The sequence below is a fragment of the Aquarana catesbeiana genome, linkage group LG05, assembly GCF_042186555.1.
Source record: "Aquarana catesbeiana isolate 2022-GZ linkage group LG05, ASM4218655v1, whole genome shotgun sequence".
NCBI lineage: Eukaryota > Metazoa > Chordata > Amphibia > Anura > Ranidae > Aquarana > Aquarana catesbeiana.
The window spans coordinates 403321054-403341684 of NC_133328.1; the positions used below are offsets into that span (position 1 = coordinate 403321054).

At 42.8% G+C, this 20631-nt stretch overlaps 1 protein-coding gene across 3 annotated transcripts in view; it reads left to right on the forward strand.

Moving 5' to 3' along the window:
- Positions 1 to 20631, forward strand: part of CDKAL1 (CDKAL1 threonylcarbamoyladenosine tRNA methylthiotransferase) — a 1191002-nt gene that overhangs the window by 205844 nt on the left and 964527 nt on the right. For all 3 annotated transcript variants that reach the window (XM_073631142.1, XM_073631141.1, XM_073631143.1), the window contains one exon: positions 3735 to 3831. In XM_073631142.1, the coding sequence (XP_073487243.1) occupies positions 3735 to 3831 (97 nt within the window). The remainder of the gene's footprint in view (positions 1 to 3734; positions 3832 to 20631) is intronic.

Sequence of the window (20631 nt, forward strand, 5' to 3'; positions counted from 1 at the left end):
ATAAATTATTTTAAAAACCTGTGTACTGTGTTTTTTATTGACGCTTTTTTCCCTAGGTGAATGGGTAGGGGTACCATGTACCCCATACTCATTCACATAGGGTGGGGGGCCGGGATCTGGGGGCCCCTTTATTAAAGGGGGCTCCCAGATTCCGATAAGCCCCCCGCCCGCAGACCCCGACAACCAACGGCCAGGGTTGTCGGGAAGAGGCCCTTGTCCTCATCAACATGGGGACAAGGTGCTTTGGGGTGGGGGGGGCCGCACTGCGCCCCCCATGCCCCAAAGCACCCACCCCCCATGTTGAGGGCATGCGGCCTGGTACGGTCCAGGAGGGGGAGGGCCGCTAGCTCGTCCCCACCCCCATTCCTGACCGGCCGGGCTGCGTGCTCGGATAAGGGTCTGGTATGGATTTTGGGGGGACCCCCACGCCGATTTTTCGGCGTAGGGAGTTCCCCTTACAATCCATACCAGACCTAAGGGCCTGGTATGCCCCCGGGGGGGAACCCATGCCGGTTTTTTCATTTAAAACTTGGCGCGGTGTTCCCCCTCTGGATTAATACCAGACAGCTGTCAGCACTGCCTGTCGCTCATCGGGAAAGGAAAGAAAAGTTTTCCTTTCCCGAATAGCGAGGCCAGGCTTGTGCTTACAAAGTCGTACTGAAGTCGTGTCTATATTATTCAGGCACGACTTGCATGCTACTTCAGGGTTTAACATTGAGGTCTATGGAGTACAACTCGCATAGAAGTTGGACCAAAGTAGTGCAGGGACTACTTTCAAGTCGGCACGACTTAGTCGTGCCAATATGAATGGTAGTCATTGAAAATCATGGAGAATGACTTGTCATACGATTTTGCAGTACAAAATCGTGGGACAAGTCGTATAAGTGTGAAAGGGGCCTAAATTAAGTAAACAGATTTAGTTAATGATATCGGCCGAGATTCCAACCGTTAATGGGCAAGCTGAATGTACCAAGTTGATCAACTTTGGTACAACCAGCCTGCTAGATTCTCTTGAGATCATCCGCTAGCGATAATCACTGTCTTCTCCTCCGTCCCCTTCCTGGGAGAAGACCATTGCTAATCTGTGTTGATGGAGGAATCGTGCATATTTTTCCTGCACCGTGTATGGCCTGCCTTAAAGCACATTTCTTGTCTCCGCACATTGCTCGGACTGCAGTAGTCAGTCATGTAGCAGTCTAGGAAGCCTACAACTCTTCACCTGGGAAATGGTAACTATCTATTGCATTTACTTCCCTTAGTCCTTCATGGAGTTCCCCCTTTAAGCACATAATTCACACCTGAGCATTTTGTAGCTTGAAGCCTCAAGCTACAAAATGCTGGAGGGGAAAAAAAATCAATTATTCTCTATGGAGATGGTTCTCACCTCCACTCCAAAAGCCTGAGTCCAGAAGCTCCGAAACGCATGAAGCTCAAACAAGTTCTGGAACTTTTTTTTAGGCAGATTTGGGTTTTTCTGCTTTTTACATTGGTGACCTTTTGACCTGTACAAAATCGCGGCAAAATTGCGCTTCTTTCTGCCTGAAAACGATATGCTAAGGTGTGAATGAGGCCTAAGAGATAGTAGAGCAAATATAGCCTTGTTTATTACATTGTAGAAGAAAAAAAAGATTTTCCTTAATGTTAATGAAGTACACCTTTTCATTTTCTGCATAGTAACAGGTAGTTGCAGTGCCTGGCACCTTTAATACATTTTTGCAGGTAACATTTTCTTGTAATGTTAATCGGCTGAGAAGAACTCCATAGAGTGTGGATGGATGAATCTCCTGCTGTGCCTTTTGGGTTTTGACAGCTGTCAAAATACCTCAACAGTGGCTGCTTCTGAGTGGATGCAGCTGCTTTTCAGCTGACAATTTTTTGCCTGACTCCTATGTTTCAGTCGAGGGGTGTCTGGCAGGAATCGGACAGCAGGGCCACCCATTGAACACATTTCTTCCAGTTTCTCAGAAACCAGCTGAAATTCGAACATTGTACAGCAAGCTTAATTAAGGAGGTGATAAAAATAAAGTTCCCAGATTTGTTCTTTGAAATGTGTGAGCAGGGACATATCTACTGCAAGGCAAACAAGGCATTTGCCTTGGGCGGCATTTTTCAGGGGGGTGCGGTGCCGCCTCCATGCAGAACGGGAGAGGTGGCTCTTTAATTATTTAGGAGAAGCACCACCAGACAGATCACTGTGTTCCAGGGAGCCCGGTGCCTCCTATAGTGTTGTGACAAAGGAGCCCTGGGTGGCTCTGAAACACGTTAGCCATGCCCCTTCCTGCCTCAGGCGCTGAGGTCACCCCCAGCTGCTGGTGTTTGTCGTCCAGCGACTACTGGAGTCACCGTGCTCCCCAGAACACTGTAATCTGTTTGGCAGTCCTTCTGACTGAGCAGCGTATACGCTGGACTCTACAGATCTCTTCCGTGCTGTGATCCTCCTGACCCCAGGTGGGTCTAACAAGCGTAACCCTTTTCTTTACATGCAAATTGCCATTTGTCTAATAAACTGGTTATTTCATTTTAATGCTGTACTTAGAGTGGCACTCTGTGTTTTTGATCCATGCAGAGATTCCTTCACATCTCCGACTGACCCTGTTCTCTGCCCCAATTGCCCCATCCCCTGCCGCCCCTGTCTGTCCTGCTGACCCCATATGTGGCACTTGGACGAATAATGTCTCAGGCTCCGATGAGGAAGTTGTAGCTGTTTACTGTGAATGGCTGCGGCTTCCTTCTCAGACCCTGAGACAAGAACGGTATACCATGGCTGGCTGGGACAAATTTAAATGAGGGGTAGCCCCATTTTAGTTTTGCCTAGGGCAGCACAAAACCAAAATACAACACTGTGCGTGAATACTTTCTAACACAGGGATGCCCTAACCTTTTAAGGCAAGGGCCACTTTAGTGACTTGGTAACCGTTCGCGGGCCATAATGAGCGGTGTGGGTAGATGACAGGTCCGTGTCCACTCTGCATATGCAGAGCAGACATGGACACAGCCCGCTCTACTCCATGGACTCTCGGATCGTAGATAGGCGGGTGTAAACAGACACAAGTCTGTTTTACATCTGCCACTCTATAGAGGTGAATGGAGGTCTGAATGGGTCTGATTGGGTCCACCTGAAAAACAGACAGACGGACCCGATTGTGTGAAAGCGGCCTAAGGCTTACTTTCACACTGATGCGCTGCGGTACCTACACCTCAACTGACCTCAGTCTTCACTTCTTCCTCAGGATTCCTGCTGGTATCGCTGGCTGCTGCTGTCCCCCAGGCGGGTATGGCTGGTGACTGCTGCTGGCTGTACTCCATGGATGGTACTGCTGGTGGGTATTATTGGCTGGTTCCTAACCCTCCATCCCCAAGCATCAGTATAACTGGGGCCCGTGCTAGAGGAAGCATGCGGCTGCAGTAGAGAGAAGAGCCGATGCCTCCTGTATCACTCCTGTCACAGGCGGAGTACATTTGGTATAATTTCACCTGTAACAGGAGCCGGTGCTATACAGGATTCCTCTAGCGCCGGCTCCGTTCTTCACACTGATGCTCAGGGATGGTGGGTTGGGAACCTGCGATCTGGGCTTGCCGACCCGCCATCCCAGAGCAGGAGGTGGCGGGCCACATCAGAGTAAGCCACGGGCCAGCAGTTGGGCACCTCTGCTCTAACATTATTCCGTGCAGAGACTTGCTATTCTTTTCAATTTACATGCTTACCGTTTTTTTTTCTTTCTTTTTTTTTCTAGAAAAGCACAAGAAGAAAATAAAAAAGTTGTTTTGGCTGGATGTGTCCCTCAGGCTCAGCCGCGTCAAGAATATCTCAAGGGTCTCAGTATAATAGGGGTAAGTTGATGTATATCAGAAGAAGAATTATATCATTTGCATTTTGCTGAAGCTGCACTGAAAACCTCTTATGTATTCCCAGTCTATCCTCTGAATATTTGCAGCTTAATAGTATTGCTCACACAATTATTGTAGTCTGCTTTCTCTTCAGTTTTACAGTTCATAAAAGGTTCATGTTGAAGTAAACATAAACATTTCATAATTTTTTACCTCAACCAATGCAGGCCTTTTTAGCTTGTAGGCCTTTGCTTAGAAGTGGCTGACTTGAGAGGCATTTTTTAATTTAACCCAACCACCAAAAAAATAACAAACTTGCAAACCATTAAAGAAAGCTCTGGAACACTGGAATATGCTTATTGCACATTGAATTTATAACTTTTGTCTTTCTGGATGCTTGTTCCTAGGCTTCTACCACTTTTGTTGCTGAGCACATGAATTTTTCCTGGCAGTAGTAATTGTCCACAGCATTTTGTGAAACATTTACAAATATCATTGTCAAATTTAAATCGCCAATATTCTGACACTAATTGAAATATTAAATGTAACTTTTGGCTGCTATCAAAATGCCACAATTTCTTTTTATCTTGTCTTTTCATTAAAAAAAAATTAAATAAACAGGGTTTTTTGGACACCACTTAGGGTGGTGGTTATACACCTAAAGACTGGGCTATATGAGCCTTCTTCAAGGTTCAAGGGTGATTTGTGTGATTTTCAACAGGTTTGGACATATAGGGGTTTCAAAATGTGTGGATTAAATTGCCACATTATGCAGGGGACTTTAGAAGTGGCCATATAATGTTATGTATAATGGGCATAACCAGTCTGCATATAAATTTCTACTAGCTATTAGGGATGAGCTCAGGCATGTTCGGATCCTAGTCTGAATCCACCTGAGCTATCCCGCCAGGAAGCTGTCACTGCAGAAAACCAATCATAAGTGGGCAAGGCATTTCTCATCCTGCCCCTTGTAGCAAAGTCTCAAGTGCACAGTGGGAAAGTGTTTCACAATAAAAAGTGGTCTTTTGACAGTGCAGACAGCTCAGATCATAGTCTGATTTACAACAGTTCACTCTCATCATCACTAGATGCACTTGCTCCTCTAACCACACGCAGAATCAGGCCCCAACCGTTACAACCCTGGCAAACTGACAACACTAGAAATCTCAAGAGACATTGCCGTGCTCTTGAACGATTGTGGCGTAAAACCAAATGCCTGCAAGACTTCACCCTATATAAATCTGCCCTTCTAAAATACAATTCATGCCTCCATGCTGCCAAGCAAGCCTACTTTGTCTCTCTTATTAATTCCTTGTCATTCAGTCCCCGTCAGCTCTTCTCAACCTTTAACTCTCTGCTTAGTCCACCACCCCCTCTACCCATTAACTCACTGACTGCCCAAGAGATTGCCAATCACTTCAAAGACAAGATCGATGCAATTCGTGAGGACATCTCCACTGTGCGTACGTCTTCCCCACCCAACATACCTTGCCTAGCTGCACATTCAACACTCTTCTCTTTTGAATTGGCTACTACGGAAGAGGTTACAAAAATTTTCTCGGATGCCCACCTAACCAATTGTCTCTTGGACCCTGTTCCCTCACAACTACTACGGTCACCCTCTTCTTCTATCCTATGCTCCCTCACCCACATCTTCAATCTCTCCTCTCTAGTGGCATCTTCCCCTCCCCTCTAAAACATGCGCAGATCACTCCCATTCTTAAAAAGCCCTCACTGGACCCTACCGACCTAAACAACTTAAGACCCATCTCATTGCTCCCATTCACCTCTAAACTTCTAGAACACTTAGTCTACAACCGTCTTAGCTCCTACCTCAATGAAAATAACCTTCTTGACCCCTTACAGTCTGGCTTTCGCTCGCAGCACTCCACAGAAACTGCCTTACTAAAACTCACTAACGATTTACTAACTGCTAAAACCAACAGCCAGTACTCCATACTCCTACTACTTGACCTCTCTGTGGCCTTTGATACTGTTGACCACCCGCTCCTTCTCAATTTACTACATTCCCTTGGCCTCCGAGATTCTGCTCTATACTGGTTCTCTGCCTATTTATCACAGCGCTCCTTCAGTTTCACCTACAACTGTCTCCTCCTCTCCATTGCCCCTTTCTGTGGGGGTCCCCCAAGGCTCGGTTCTTGGACCCCTTCTCTTCTCTATCTACACCTCCTCCCTCGGTCACTTAATAACTGCCCACGGCTTCCAATACCACTTATACGCTGATGACACACAAATCTATCTGTCTACTCCTCACCTCACTCCTTCAGTCTCCTCTCGCATTACTAACTTACTAACTGACATATCAGCATGGATGTTGAACCACTTCCTTAAACTAAATCTCTCTAAAACTGAGCTATTAATATTCCCCCCCGCCCGTGCCTCCCTCCACGACTTTTCCATCAAAATCAACAATGCAACCATCAGTCCCTCCCCTCACGCCAGGGTACTAAGTGTAATCCTAGACTCTGACTTGTCATTTCAGCCTCAAATCCAATCGTTGTCAAATGTTTGTAGAATTTACCTCCGTAACATCTCTAAAATTTGCCCCTTTTTAACAAATGAAACCACCAAGCTCCTCATTCACTCTCTTGTTATCTCTCCCCTTGACTATTGCAACTCCCTTCTCATTGGCTTACCTCTCCATAGGCTATCCCCTCTTCAGTCTATCATGAATGCTGCTGCCAGACTTATCCACCTTACCAACCGCACAGTGTCTGCCAACCCTCTACTCCAATCCCTACACTGGCTCCCAATCACCCAACGAATTAAATTCAAAATACTAACCACAACATACAAAGCCATTCACAACTCTGCCCCGAGCTACATCACTAATCTTGTCTCCAAATATCACTCAAATCGATCTCTCCGCTCCTCTCAAGACCTCCTGCTTTCAAGCTCTCTCATCTCCTCCTCCCATGCTCGTCTCCAGGATTTCTCCAGAGCCTCTCCCATCCTCTGGAACTCGCTACCTCCATCTATCCGGCAATCCCTCTACTCTTGCTACCTTCAGGCGATCCCTGAAAACTCATCTCTTCAGGAAAGCCTATCACGTTTTCAACTAATCTCCTACCACTTCCACCAGCTCATTCCCCACAGTTAAAACCTTTTGTACCACCTGCCCCGCCCTATTAGATTGTAAGCTCTTCTGAGCAGGGCCCTCTTAATCCTCTTGTATTTTATTGTATTATAACTGTATTGTCTCCCTTTTATATTGTAAAGCTCTGCGTTAACTGTTGGCACTATATAAATCCTGAATAATAATAATAATAGTCTGTCTTAAAGTGGTCTTTTGACCGCGCAGACAGCTCAGATCATAGTCTGTCTTAAAGTTTAAGCTATGCTCCACACATTTAGGAAATTGGACAGGATATTTTTGCAAGCATATGCTGCTGTGTGGCAGTGGAAAGCTGTGGGGCTTTACTTTTTTATAATCAAAACATTTTTCAAATCAATACCTACATAGCAACATATTCTGAAATAATTTGATCCACAAATTTGCAGAATAGCAAACCTGTATAATTTTTTTTTTTCTAGGTTTGTGTCTACTGTGATTCTATTGCTGTATGGTGACCAAAAAGTGGTGGTCACATTTCTTTGATTTATATTTTTTTTTTTTCATTTTTATAATTCATCACTGGGGACACCTTTTACTGGCACACTGAAGTAAAAAATTCTTCACACTTATTGTTACTTTTTCTTTAGACAAATAATGTATTAGATCAATGTGCTTCTTCTCATCTTCTAATTGAGTGAAAAACCCAAGAAATGAGAGGGACAGCTAGCTGTGCCATCCCCCTCACCTCCTGGCAGATGTGGCAACATGTCCTGTTTCTTTTGGCTGGCCAAGAACTAAAAGTTGAAAAATTCTCACAGCGCACTCAGGGAGCCTCCTGGAAAATGTCTAGTTAAACTGTGACTGCATCTCAATGGATGCAGTAGGAGATTCATCCATCCGTGCTTTATAGTATGTTTTTTTCTTTTTCTTTCTTTTTTTTGGCCTGCAGGCTTAAACAAAAAAATTGTGTATGACCTGCTTTAGGCAGGGATCTGGACCAATAACAAAGTAAAACTAGATTAGAGAAGGGCCATTAAGAAACTTTTCTAGAGAATAGTAGGCATCTCATTCCTATGTGCATCTTAGAGCCCAGCTCCAGCCACTATAAATGTTTTGGACAAAATAGGAAAGTGTTTTAATTGCCATTTATTCCCGTTTGGGAGAGTTCCCTTTACAGTCAGGTGTGATGGGAAATATGTCCAACAGGGATCTAAACAAAACACATTTTTCTGTTTTTAAAGATATTTTTATAAAGTTTTTTAAACCAGCATACAAAAGAAAAAACTTTGGTTATTCATAGTAGTGCATCTGCAGTAACACTTAACCGCTTCCCGACCAACGCACACCGATTTACGTCGGCAGAATGGCACTGGTGGGCAAAAGGGTGTACAGGTACATCCCCTTTAAGAAGCGGCGCTGCGGTGCGCGTCGCCGCGTTCTCCGTGACCACGGGTCATGCGGACTTGATGTCCGCCGGGTGCCTGCGATCGTGTCACGGAGAGGTAGAACTGGGAGATGCTTTTGTAAACAAAGCATTTCCCCGTTCTGCCTAGATCACTGCTCTCTGTCATCGAGAGCAGTGATCGCTGTCATGTGTGTTTGTAGCCCCTCCCCCCCACAGTTAGAATCACTCCCTAGGACACAATTAACCCCTTCATCGCCCCCTAGTGGTTAACCCCTTCACTGCCAGTGTTATTTGCACAGTAATCAATGCATTTGTATAGTACTGATCATGTATAAATAACACTGGTCCCAAAATAGTGTCAAAAGTGTCCGATCTGTCCACCATAATGTCGCAGTCTCGATAAAAATCGCAGATCGCCGCCATTACTAATAAAAAAAAATATATAATGAAAATGCCATAAAGCTATCCCCTATTTTGTAGACGCTATAAATTTTGCGCAAAACAATATATGCGTATTGCAAATTTGTTTTTTGTTTTTTACCAAAAATATGTAAAAATACATATCGGCCTAAACTAAGGAAAAATATATATATATATTTTGGGGGGATATTTATAATAGCAAAAAGTAAAAAATAATGCTTTTTTTAAAAAAATTGACGCTCTTTTTTGTTTATAGAGCAATAAATAAAAACCGCAGAGGCGATCAAATACCACCAAAGGAAAGCTCTATTTGTGGGAAAAAAAGGACGTCAATTTTGTTTAGGTACAACGTCGCAATTGTCAGTTAAAGCGACGCAGTGCCGAATCGCAAAAAGTGCTCTGGTCAGGTAGGGGGTAAAATCTTCCGGGGCTGAATTGGTTTTAAACATTCAATAAACAGATTTCAATTTACATGTCTCTTGTGATTATTAACAGCAAGGTTACGGGAAATGACCAACATGTAATTCTCCATTCATGAGGCAGCCAGGGGTTAACATGGTGAGGTGCACTGCACAATCAGGAACAGTATACAGCAGTGTATCTATCCTGGAGTAAGGGTTAGAGGGCTAGCCAGCCATCTGCCCCATTTTTTTGTGAACGGTTTTGGTTCTTTTCCAAACAAAACACATTTTAGTAGCAAGAAAGGTACAGCTTCTCTCACAATTTCTTGTACAGACATCACAGGGACGATAATTGAGAGAAAATCTTGCCAAGGAAGTCAAAGACAGAAATAATGATAGATAATAATAGAAATGTATAGTCTTCTGCACACTATCCAGAACTAAAAAAAAAAAAGTCTGGAGTTGTGCTTTAAAAGGTTACTTTATATAAAAAATGCATACACCATTAAAGTGGAGGTTCACACAAAAATGGAACCTCCGCTTTTCTGAACCCTCCCCCCCTCCGGTGTCACATTTGGCACCTTTCAGGGGGTGGGGGGTGCAGATACCTGTCTAATACAGGTATCTGCACCCCCTCCTGGGAATAGACTCCCGCGGGAGTCACGCCCCCTCTCGCACCCTCCGCACAGGTCCCAGGAGATAGCGAGGACCAGTTAAGACGCGCTTCGTGACTCGCGCATGCGCAGTAGGGAACCGGGAAGTGAAGCCACAACGCTTCACTTCCTGATTCCCCCACCGAGAATGGCGGTGGCAGCAGCAGCTGAGAGCCGAGCGATTGATCGGCTTCGGCTGCCGACATCGCTGGACTCCAGGACAGGTAAGTGTCCGTTTATTAAAAGTCAGCAGCTGCAGTTTTTGTAGCTGCTGGCTTTTAATATTTTTTTTGTAGGTGGACTCCCTCTTTAACTCTGACTTTATAGCAGAACTTTACTCTCTCAATCAACACTGACTATTTTAAGCCTTATGCTACTAGCATTAGTAAATATATAGGAAAGTATATCACATGTACTTGTGTTAAACTTTTTTGTTTTGTTTTTACATTTCTTCAGTTACTTTCTGGTTTCTGGAAAAGGCCAAAATGATGTCATCCATCTAGGGCAAATGGGTTCCAGGATGTAATTGCTACATGAATAATCTGCCCTTACTCAAGAAGGCCACAGCCAGAAATGCTAGGGACTTGCCTTAAGAAAAAAAAGTATGGAGACGTGGATGAGGAGTTTGCTTTAAATATTATAAACAAATTAAATAGCCTTTTTCCATTGTGGTGCTAAGATGCAGTGTAATTCTGCTTTAAAAACTAAAGACTAAAGTTTTTTTTGTTTAATTGTATTAGAACAGGAACACATTCTTTCTAGCAACATCCCTTAATCCCTTACCAAGCACCACAATTCTTAGAAAACAAGCATTCCATGAGAAAATTTCCACATTCAAAAGCATATGGGAGATCTATAACTGTATCAAATTATGTTTTGTTAGTGGTATGACCAGACAGTAATCCCGTGTGTGTGTATAATTCTTCTTATTTTAAGATTTGTTTTTTCACTAGCAGTTCTTACATATTTTACAAATTCTAGCTACTTTTCCTTGTTTTTGTCATGCTTGTAATTATTGTAGGGATCTTTTAAAGGAGATGTTCACCTTTCATAACATGTAACATCCATATTCAGGGTGTAACATTTAACTTGTTATGAATGGTCAAGGATATAATTGAACAGCCAAACTGCACAGACTTGAGGGTTATAGCCTTGGAAACGAACGTCCTCACACAAAGCCCAGTTAACAGCCCTTGCATGCACCTCTATACTCTATCGGCAGTGGCTCATCCATCTTTGTTTAAGGGCTGAAGACCGTGACCACAGAAGTCCCCAGATAAACATTTGGTTCTGAGGTATACCAAAGGCAACACTATGCTCACGTCTTAAATGCTATCTCTTGGCAGAGACCACACTATGGAGTTAGAAATTGACCGTGTCCATCAAGTCCTGCTCCCTTGAAATACCAGAGAGGATCTCCACAAGGATGTTCTTTGCTGAGATGTTATTACACCATCAAAAAGGAGATAATGCAACATGCCTAGTGTTTCGAACCTGGGGGGTGGAATTTAATAGGGCTATGATCCATCTCTCCTGCAAAGCCTTTCTAGGCTCACATGACCATGAGACAGGGATAGTAAAGCCCCTGTTGGATGCACTCAAACAGCAGGGCATGACTTATAAATGGGACCATTCTTTCCATGTTTTGATGAAGGTCTGACAGTGACAGACACTGATTCAGCTCTGAAATAACTAACTAGACCCACTCACCTGCAAATCTTCCCTTGAGAACCTTTAGGGGACGCTTCAGTGCAACAGCTTCCAATTCTTTCTTTACTGGCTTCCCATTTATTGATGGACACCTCCTACAAGATTAGTGGTAAACTGTTTCATTGGTTCCTTATGTGGCCAACAAAGGCGGACTCTTCCTAATGTCTTGACTTTTCTCTCCCCGCCCCAGCCCTTACTAGGAGTACTCTGCAATATTGGACACACTATCCTCTCTGAATTTGTGAATAGCCATCTCCATAGCCTCCACCACCCGGGGAACCACGGCAGCTATATTTCATTATACCATCCACCCAACATTTTGTTCCCTACTGAGGTTATGGGGGACCCTGGGAATTCCATATCCTTGTCCTCCCTCACAATTCCTCCCTTTGATCTCCTCATTCCTTCAATCCCATTCCTTTTCTCACCCACTACCTTCTCTCTTTAGTATCCTATAGATAACCCCCACCCCCTTTCTGGTCCTGGTCCCTCATTTGCACTGTCAATTTGTATAAAAAACTACCCCTTACTTACAAGCCGTGCTTCAAGGTAATCATAATCAAACATGGTTTCAGGGTCAAAAGGGAGAGGAAAGAGAAAATAAGTCTACTACTTAACGATGGAGTACAAAATAAAACATACCAGACTTAACCTTAGAAATGGATGTGTCCTAGCCTAGACTTTAAAGAGGTTCTTCAGTCTACTGAAAATTTAAGTCAGCAGCTACAAATACTGTAAGGCCGAGAACAGGGAGGGAGGGTGGGTGCCAAAAACTTTTGGTGGAAATTTTTTTTACGCAATCCCCAGGACATCGCAGCTACAAATACTGTAAGGCCGAGAACAGGGAGGGAGGGTGGGTGCCAAAAACTTTTGGTGGAAATTTTTTTTACGCAATCCCCAGGACATCGCAAGTATACGTCCTTTTATTTCTCTCTATACAGTCTTCAGGGCATAATCTCCAATACGCCTTCTCGAACCAAAGTTTACAAAATTGCCCCATATATTTTCTCCTGCAAGCTACCCAGACTGGACCCTCTAATACAATCAGAGACTAATGCCCCTATCATACAAGAAGAATTTCAGGCAGCCATCAACTACACAAAACAAGGCAAATAATCTGGCATCAAAGGCCTGATAATACAATACTATATCCTCCCATTTTATTTGGCACCTCACTTCACAAAAGCCTTTAACTCTTTGACCCACCACTCTTACTTCTCATCTAATGTTGTAAAGCGCTGCGTAAACTGTCAGCGCTATATAAATCCTGTATAATAATAATAATTCGGGCTATTCCCCTTTACCTCCTGTTTCAAAGAAAAAACAGGAAGTGAGAAGAAATATCTCCAAAGTGGAAAGGGAATCCCTTTTTTACATCAGTGTCACAAAAATTAGTGTCCCCGTTAAAAAAAAAAAATTCCCCTCTTTTCTGGTGACAACCCAAAATTGGGGATTTTATTTTGCTTTCACTCCCAGGATGGGAACCGGGACAAAGAGGGTGAACCTTCCTAACGTGGACATAGCAATAAAATCCTGTGTTCTAATCCCTGTCCACTTTATCCAAAATTAAAAATAAGTTTTGTCTTTGACTATAATTTAAGAAGCTTTGGACAACGTCATTAAGGTCTTCAATCTGGTCTGTTCGAATAGAGCTTCTTCTACCCTTTGCTTTTGCTGGCAACCCACACAGAAAGGGTCTTTTTCAGGGTATATTGGCCTTTCATAGAGGCAGTACTAAAACATTTAGGTCTGGGGGAGAACATAATTAAGTGTGTTTCAAAGCAGTCTACTGTATCCCGTCAGCCTCAGTTGAAGTGAACATAGTTCTCTAGAGCCATGCTCAATCTCAAATGGCTGTCCTTTATTTCCATTTCTATTTGTACTATCCCCATGAAAAATCAGAGGTGTGCCCCAGATTCAAAATGCATCTCCTCAGCCCTCACAGAGGCATTGTCCTTTGAGACATATCCAGGCACCACACAGCCTATCACCTAGTTAGGCTGATAGATTGGTGCAGACATGAACATTCAGAATTAACCTTGAACAATCTTTCTCAAAATTACATTTGCATTAGGCTCCCTGGCTGGCCTGTTCTGCAATTTAAGTTCAAAAAAGCTCTTTTAAAGCTTCCGAATTTATTCTCATGGAACATTGGCCCTCCAACAACACCTTGACGGACCCTACAGACCCTTGTAGACTGCACGTCTGGAAAGCCATGCAACTTGGATTCTGTACTTTCTCTTTTCTCTCTACCTCTTGTGACTGACCAGGGCCTGTTATGCCACTCCTTATTTATCCCTTATTTACACCACTTCCTACTGGAGGCAGGACACATATTCTCATATCTAAAACAATAGCAGAACAGATGGTCTTCACTCCAGAACAGCACAAAAAGATTTTAATTATTTTCTCAGAAATCTTCCATTTCTGAGAAAATAATTAAAATCTTCAAGAAAATTTCAAGAAAAATCTTTAAAAATCTTGTCCAGATTGTACAAAGCACCAGTTGTCATCCACAAGTTTGTCTTTCAAGCTTGACCAATGTTGGCACTGTAACATAAAGGATCAGTTCTCCATGTGTTTTGGTCATGCCCGAAAATAAGACCTTATTGCAACAAGGTCAGGGAAATCTGTGAAAAAATGTATGGATTGTACCATCTCAAATTACCCTGTTTTTTTTCTTACTACATCGTCTATCTAGCCCCACGAAAATCTACCAGAAACTCATTCTTTGACTGCTTTTAAATGTTTTAAATGTACACAAATCTTGTATTCCTTTTAAATTGAGAGATCATTTTTTTCCCTTCAATTTCCATGTGACTCCACAAGGTGGAAGATATCAAACAGATGGAGGGCCTTACTCTCTCGTCACAAAAAAAAAATGTACTGCACAATGTTGTTCTATTGGATCAATTTCAGTCTCTGATGAAGTCAAGGTTCTTCTACACATAGAAGAACTTATCTTCTCATTCTCTTCCTCCTCCCTGCCCCCCCGTTCACGTCTCTGCATCAACTTTCCTCCACTCAAAATGACCCCTTCTCTCCACCCAAAGTTCCCTTTTACCTGATTTCAATCCCTTTTCTTCCTTGTTGACTCGGCCCACTTCTACAACTTCACCCATTTCCCCTTTTGTATCCCCACACCCACCTTACCTGGGCAACGTCTTTTTCCTCCAATTTCTTCCCCAGGATCACCTCCACTAAGTTTGGGCATGTGATGTGTAACAGGTACTTATAATGTTAATTATGTCCTTACAATTTCCCTGAATTCCTTTAAAGTGGTGTTCCGGCCAAAATGATACTTTTTAAATAAAAAATACCCCTATAATACACAAGCTTAATGTATTCTAGTAAAGTTAGTCTGTAAACTAAGGTCTGTTTTGTTAGTTTATAGCAGTAGTTTGTTATTTTATAAACTTACAGCAGGCCGTGGCCATCTTAAGTCTGGGCATCTGAAGCCAGACTGTATTCCTTCCTGGATCTCATCCTTGCAGATCTCGCACATGCTCAGTGCAGCACAAGCAGTGTAATGGGTTTCAGGTCAGGTTTCCATAGCAACGGCAGTGTCAGAGGAAGTTGCCGCCCCTTCCCAGAAAGCATTGCAAACAGGAAATTGTGATGGGCCGTGGCCAGGGAGGAGCAAGTGAAAAATGAATACAGCAGATATACAGTAAGTGCTGAGAAAAAAAATTTAAAAATATCCAATTCGTTTACAGTGCACAGTTTAGTGAGGGATGCTGAAGAGTTGTAAAAATGGGTGGAACTCCACTTTAAGCAAGAAAATGAATGTATAGTTTTAAAAATGGACTGGTAGATCTAATTTATTAAGTTACCGTTGTTTTTCCAGCTGTTTCAGAGGCTCAAAATATAGGGAATTCTAATAGCCCCTTAATTGGTTCAGGAGGGTAGTGGGTATGCCAGTCTAATTAGTTTGCTTGCTGAAACAGTGGGAATGGTCTGCAGTAACAAGAGCATTGTACCCTTGATTCAGTGATTGTGGTTGCAATACTTTGCAGGCTCCAATGCAAAGAAATAATAAATTCACTTTTTTTTCATCAGTCAACGGCTGCATCCTCCATTGGTTGAATCCTCCATTTTATGGTGGATTCCACCACACTATTGTCCAGGTGTATATAAAGTTGATCTGTCAGCAATGGTGGGTGCTATCTTAAGTTCCAAGGTTTTTGAGGTAGCTCTCCGGGCTCCTGGATGTTTGGCTCTTCTTTGCCTGTTAGGTTTGGGGTGCCCCCCCCCCCCCAATCACACTCTTTGTGAATTGCTTTCAGGAATTTAAAGTGGAAATCTGGGCTAAACCTATCAGATCTTAAATCTGCTCCCACCCCCTTCTAACTCCTATACAAACTAGCTGGGAATTTCTTTGGTTTTGTTTTGCATGTGTTGCCCTTCCATGTGCTCCTTGCTGCATAGGCCAGTTATAGGTGAGGGCAGGGGCCATATGTTTGTCCTATACAAACTACCCTGTAGAAGGAAGATGCGTGTGTGTGTATATGTGTGTGTGTGTGTATATATATATATATATATATATATATATATATATATATATATATATATATATACACACACACACATACACACACCCACCGGGTCCTGGGCTGGAACATCCCAATAAGTAAGTCCTGTTGTGTAACATTGGAGAAACCAGTCCGGGACCAGCAATGCTGAAGCAGCGTGACGCCCCTAGCTGCTAGGGGAATAACTCCAGTAAGGGTGGGAGTAAAGCCAAGGAAAAGGAAAGACAGATTCTGATGGTAGGGGATTCAATCCTTAGAAGAACAGAGTGGGCAATCTGTCACAAAGACCTGAAGCACCAAACTGTATGTTGTGTACCGGGCACTCGGGTTAGGCACATCACGAATCTGGTGGACAGATTACTGGGAGGGGCTGGGGAAGCTCCGGCAGTCATGGTGCACGTTGGCACTAATAAAAAAGTCATAGGAAGCTGGAGTATGTTAAAAAATCGATTTTAGGGACTTAGGAGCTAAATTGAGGGAAAGGACCTCCAGGGTAGTATTCTCAGAACTACTACCGGTACCTAGAGCCACACCAGAAAGGCAGAAGGTGATTAGGGAAGTAAACAAGTGGATGAGGAGCTGCTGTGGAAAGGAGGGGTTTGGGTTCCTGAAGAACTGGGCCGACTTGTCAGTCAGTTAACAGCTCTTTAGCAGGGATGGACTGCACCTAAATGGGGAGGGTGCAGATTGGCTGGGAGTGAAGATAGCCAACTAGTTAGAGGGGCATTTAAACTAGAGGACGGGGGGGGGGTCCAGAGGTAGAGATAGTGCGGAACAAATTCCAGAAGGTAGTATTGGGGGCATTAGTGGTAGGTTGACTAAAGCACCTAAACCCGAGGTAAGTACAGTAACAAGTCCTATATGCAACTTCAGAACACCCAATAAGGAGATAGTATGCGTCCGCTCTAAACTACGTGGCATGTTCACCAATGCCAGGAGTCTGGCGAACAAGATGGAAGAACTAGAGCTACTGTTGTATGAGGAGGATTTAGATTTTATAGGAGTTTTCAGAGACTTGGTTCAACAGCTCTCATGATTGGCTGGCAATCATTCAAGGGTATTCCCTATATCGCAGGGATAGAGAGGGTAAAAAAGCGGGAAGGGTATGCCTGTATATCAAAAATGATGTACAAGTAAATGTGAGAGACGACATCACTAATGGAGATGGGGGGAGGTGGAATCCTTATGGGTAGAGCTACAATGGGAGAAAACTAAGGGCAAAGTAATACTGGGCGTATGCTATAGGCCCCCTAACCAGGGAGGGAGGGGGGGAGGCGGACATATCACAATTTTGGATTAGCAGCAAGGATGGGATGTCATTATAATGGGGGATTTTAATTATCCAGACATAGACTGGGCGGAAGGAACCACGCATTAATCTAAAGCTCGCCATTTCCAAAATGTCTTGCAAGACAATTCCATGGGTCAGATGGTAAGTGCACCAACCAGAAACAAAGCATTACTAGACCTACTGATTACCAACATTACGGACCTAATCACTGAGATGGAAATACGGGGCAATTTAAGAAAAAAGCGATCACAGGTAAATTAGTTTCAGTATAAATCACACAAATAGGAAACATAAGGGGAATACAAAGACACTGAACTTCAAAAGAGCCAAAACTACGATCCTTACTAGAAGATACTAAATGGGATAAAATCTTAAGAACAAAGAACACGGAGGAAAATGGGTATGCTTTAAGAGTATTTAAAATAACTGTACTAGCCAATGCATCTCAATGGGAATTAAATTTCAAAGAGCTAATAAAAGTTCTGTGTGCCTTAACTCCATCGAAAAAATGCATATAAAAGCAAAGGAGAAGGCTTTCAAAAAATACAAGACTGAGGGGTCATCACCAGCATTCCAACTTTATAAAGAATGCAACAAGGAAGATAAGGGTGCAATCAGGGCGGCTAAGATAGAATACGAAAGGCACATAGCGGAGGAGAACAAAAAAAATCCCAAGAAATTCTTTAAGTATACAAATGGTAAGAAAGGGAGGTCAGATCAGATTGGTCCCATAAAGAATGATGAATGGAATCTGGTTACTAAGGATCGAGAGATGGGGAAGGTATTTAATTTATTCTTCTCTTCAGTCTTCACAAGGGAAACGGGGGGCTTCAGTAACCAAAACTGAATTTTATCCTCATGACACGTCAAAGGAAGCACCCTCATGGCTAACAGAGGATAGAATTAGATATAGACTTGAAAAACTCAACATTAATAAGTCACCGGGACCAGATGGCTTGCACCCGAGGGTCCTTAAAGAACTCAATCAAGTAATTGCCAGACCATTGTTCCTAATTTTTGACGAACAGTCTACTGACTGAAATGGTACTAGCAGATTGGAGAAAAGCCAATGTAGCTCCAATATTTAAAAAAGGGCCAAGATATATCAGATTACAGACCAGTTAGTCTTAGCCTAACATCAATAGTATGCAAGCTCTTGGAGGGCATGATAAGGGACTATATAGTTTCAAAAAACTATTAGATAAGCACCTGAACGACCGCAACATACAGGGATATACAATGTAATACTGACATATAATCACACACATAGGTTAGACTTGATGGACTAGTGTCCTTTTTCAACTTTACCTACTATGTAACCATGTAGGTGATTGGCTGGGTCACTCTAGCAGCTTTATTTTATTTATTTTGAACCAATTGAGAGTTTCCTTGGCTTTGTGTTTGGGATCATTTTCTTGCTAAAATGTCTACCCTTGTTTCATCTTCCTGGTAGATGGCAGCAGATTTTTATCAAGAATGTCTTGGTACATTTTTCCATTCATCCTTCCTTTTAATGACAGTAAGTTTGCCAGTACCGTATGCTGAAAAACAGCCCCACCCACACCATAATTTTCCCACCTCCAAACTTCACTGTTGGTATGGGAGTGTTTTTGGGGTGATGTGCAGTGCCATTTGACCTCCAAAACATGGTGTATATTATGGCAGCTAAAGAGTTCAATTTGGTCTCAACTGACCAGACTATATTCTCCTAGTATTTCACAGGCTTGCCTAAATGTTGTGCAGCAAACTTAAAGGAGCCTCAACATGCTTTTTCTTCACCAATGAAGTCTTGCATGGTGAGTGTGCATACATGCCATTGCAGTTGAGTGCATTGCTAATTGTTTTCTTTAAAACAATTGTACCTGCTAATTTCAGGTCTTTCTGAAGCTCTCCACAAGTGTTCCTTGGCTCTTGGACAACTCTTCTGATCGTTCTTTTCACTCCTCTGTCAGAAATCTTGTGTGGAGCACCTGGTCGTGGTGGGTTTATGGTGAAATTATGTTCTTTGTACTTCCAGATTACAGCCCCAACAGTGCTCACTGGAACAGTCAAAGCATATAAATCCTTCTGTAACCAATGCCATCAGTATGTTTTGCTACAAAAATCTTGCAAAGGTCTTAAAAGAGCTCTTTGCTTTTACCCATCATGAGATGTTTCTTGTGTGACACTTTGGTAATGAGATGCCTTGGTAATGAGATGCCTTTTTATTGGCCACCAGTTGAGACTGAACCAGCTGATATTAATTTGCACTGACAAGGGGCAGGGTTGCTTTCTAATTACTGATATATTTCAGCTGGTGTCTTGGCTTTTCATGAGATATATATATATATATATATATATATATATATATATATATATTATACACACACACAGTCAGGTCCATAAATATTGGGACATCAACACAATGCTAATCTTTTTGGCTCTATACACCACCACAATGGATTTCAAATGAAACAAACAAGATGTGCTTTAACCGCAGACTTTCAGCTTTAATTTGAGGGTGTTTACATCCAAATCAGGTGAACGGTGTAGGAATTACAACAGTTTGTATATGTGCCTCCCACTTTTTAAGGGACCAAAAGTAATGGGACAGATTAACAATCATCCATCAAACTTTCACTTTTTAATACTTGGTTGCAAATTCTTTGCAATCAATTACAGCCTGAAGTCTGGAACGCATAGAAATCACCAGACGCTGGGTTTCATCTCTGATGCTCTGCCAGGCCTCTACTGCAATTGTCTCCAGTTCCTGCTTGTTCTCGGGGCATTTTCCCTTCAGTTTTGTCTTCAGCAAATGAAATGCATGCGCAGTCGGATTCAGGTCAGGTGATTGACTTGGCCATTGCATAACATTCCACTTCTTTCCCTTAAAAAACTCTTTGGTTGCTTTCGCAGTATGCTTCGGGTCATTGTCCATCTGTACTGTGAAGCGCCGTCCAATGAGTTCTGAAGCATTTTGCTGAATATGAGCAGATAATATTGACCAAAATGCTTCAGAATTCATATTGCTGCTTTTGTCAGTCACATCATCAATAAATACAAGAGGACCAATTCCACTGGCAGCCATACATGCCCACGCTATGACACTACCACCACCATGCTTCACTGATGAGGTAGTATGCTTTGGATCATGAACAGTTCCTTTCCTTCTCCATACTCTTCTCTTCCCACCACTCTGGTACAAGTTGATCTTGGTCTCATCTGGTCTCATCTGTCCATAGGATGTTGTTCCAGAACTGTGAAGGCTTTTTTAGATGTTGTTTGGCAAACTCTAATCTGGCCTTCCTGTTTTTGAGGCTCACCAATGGTTTACAT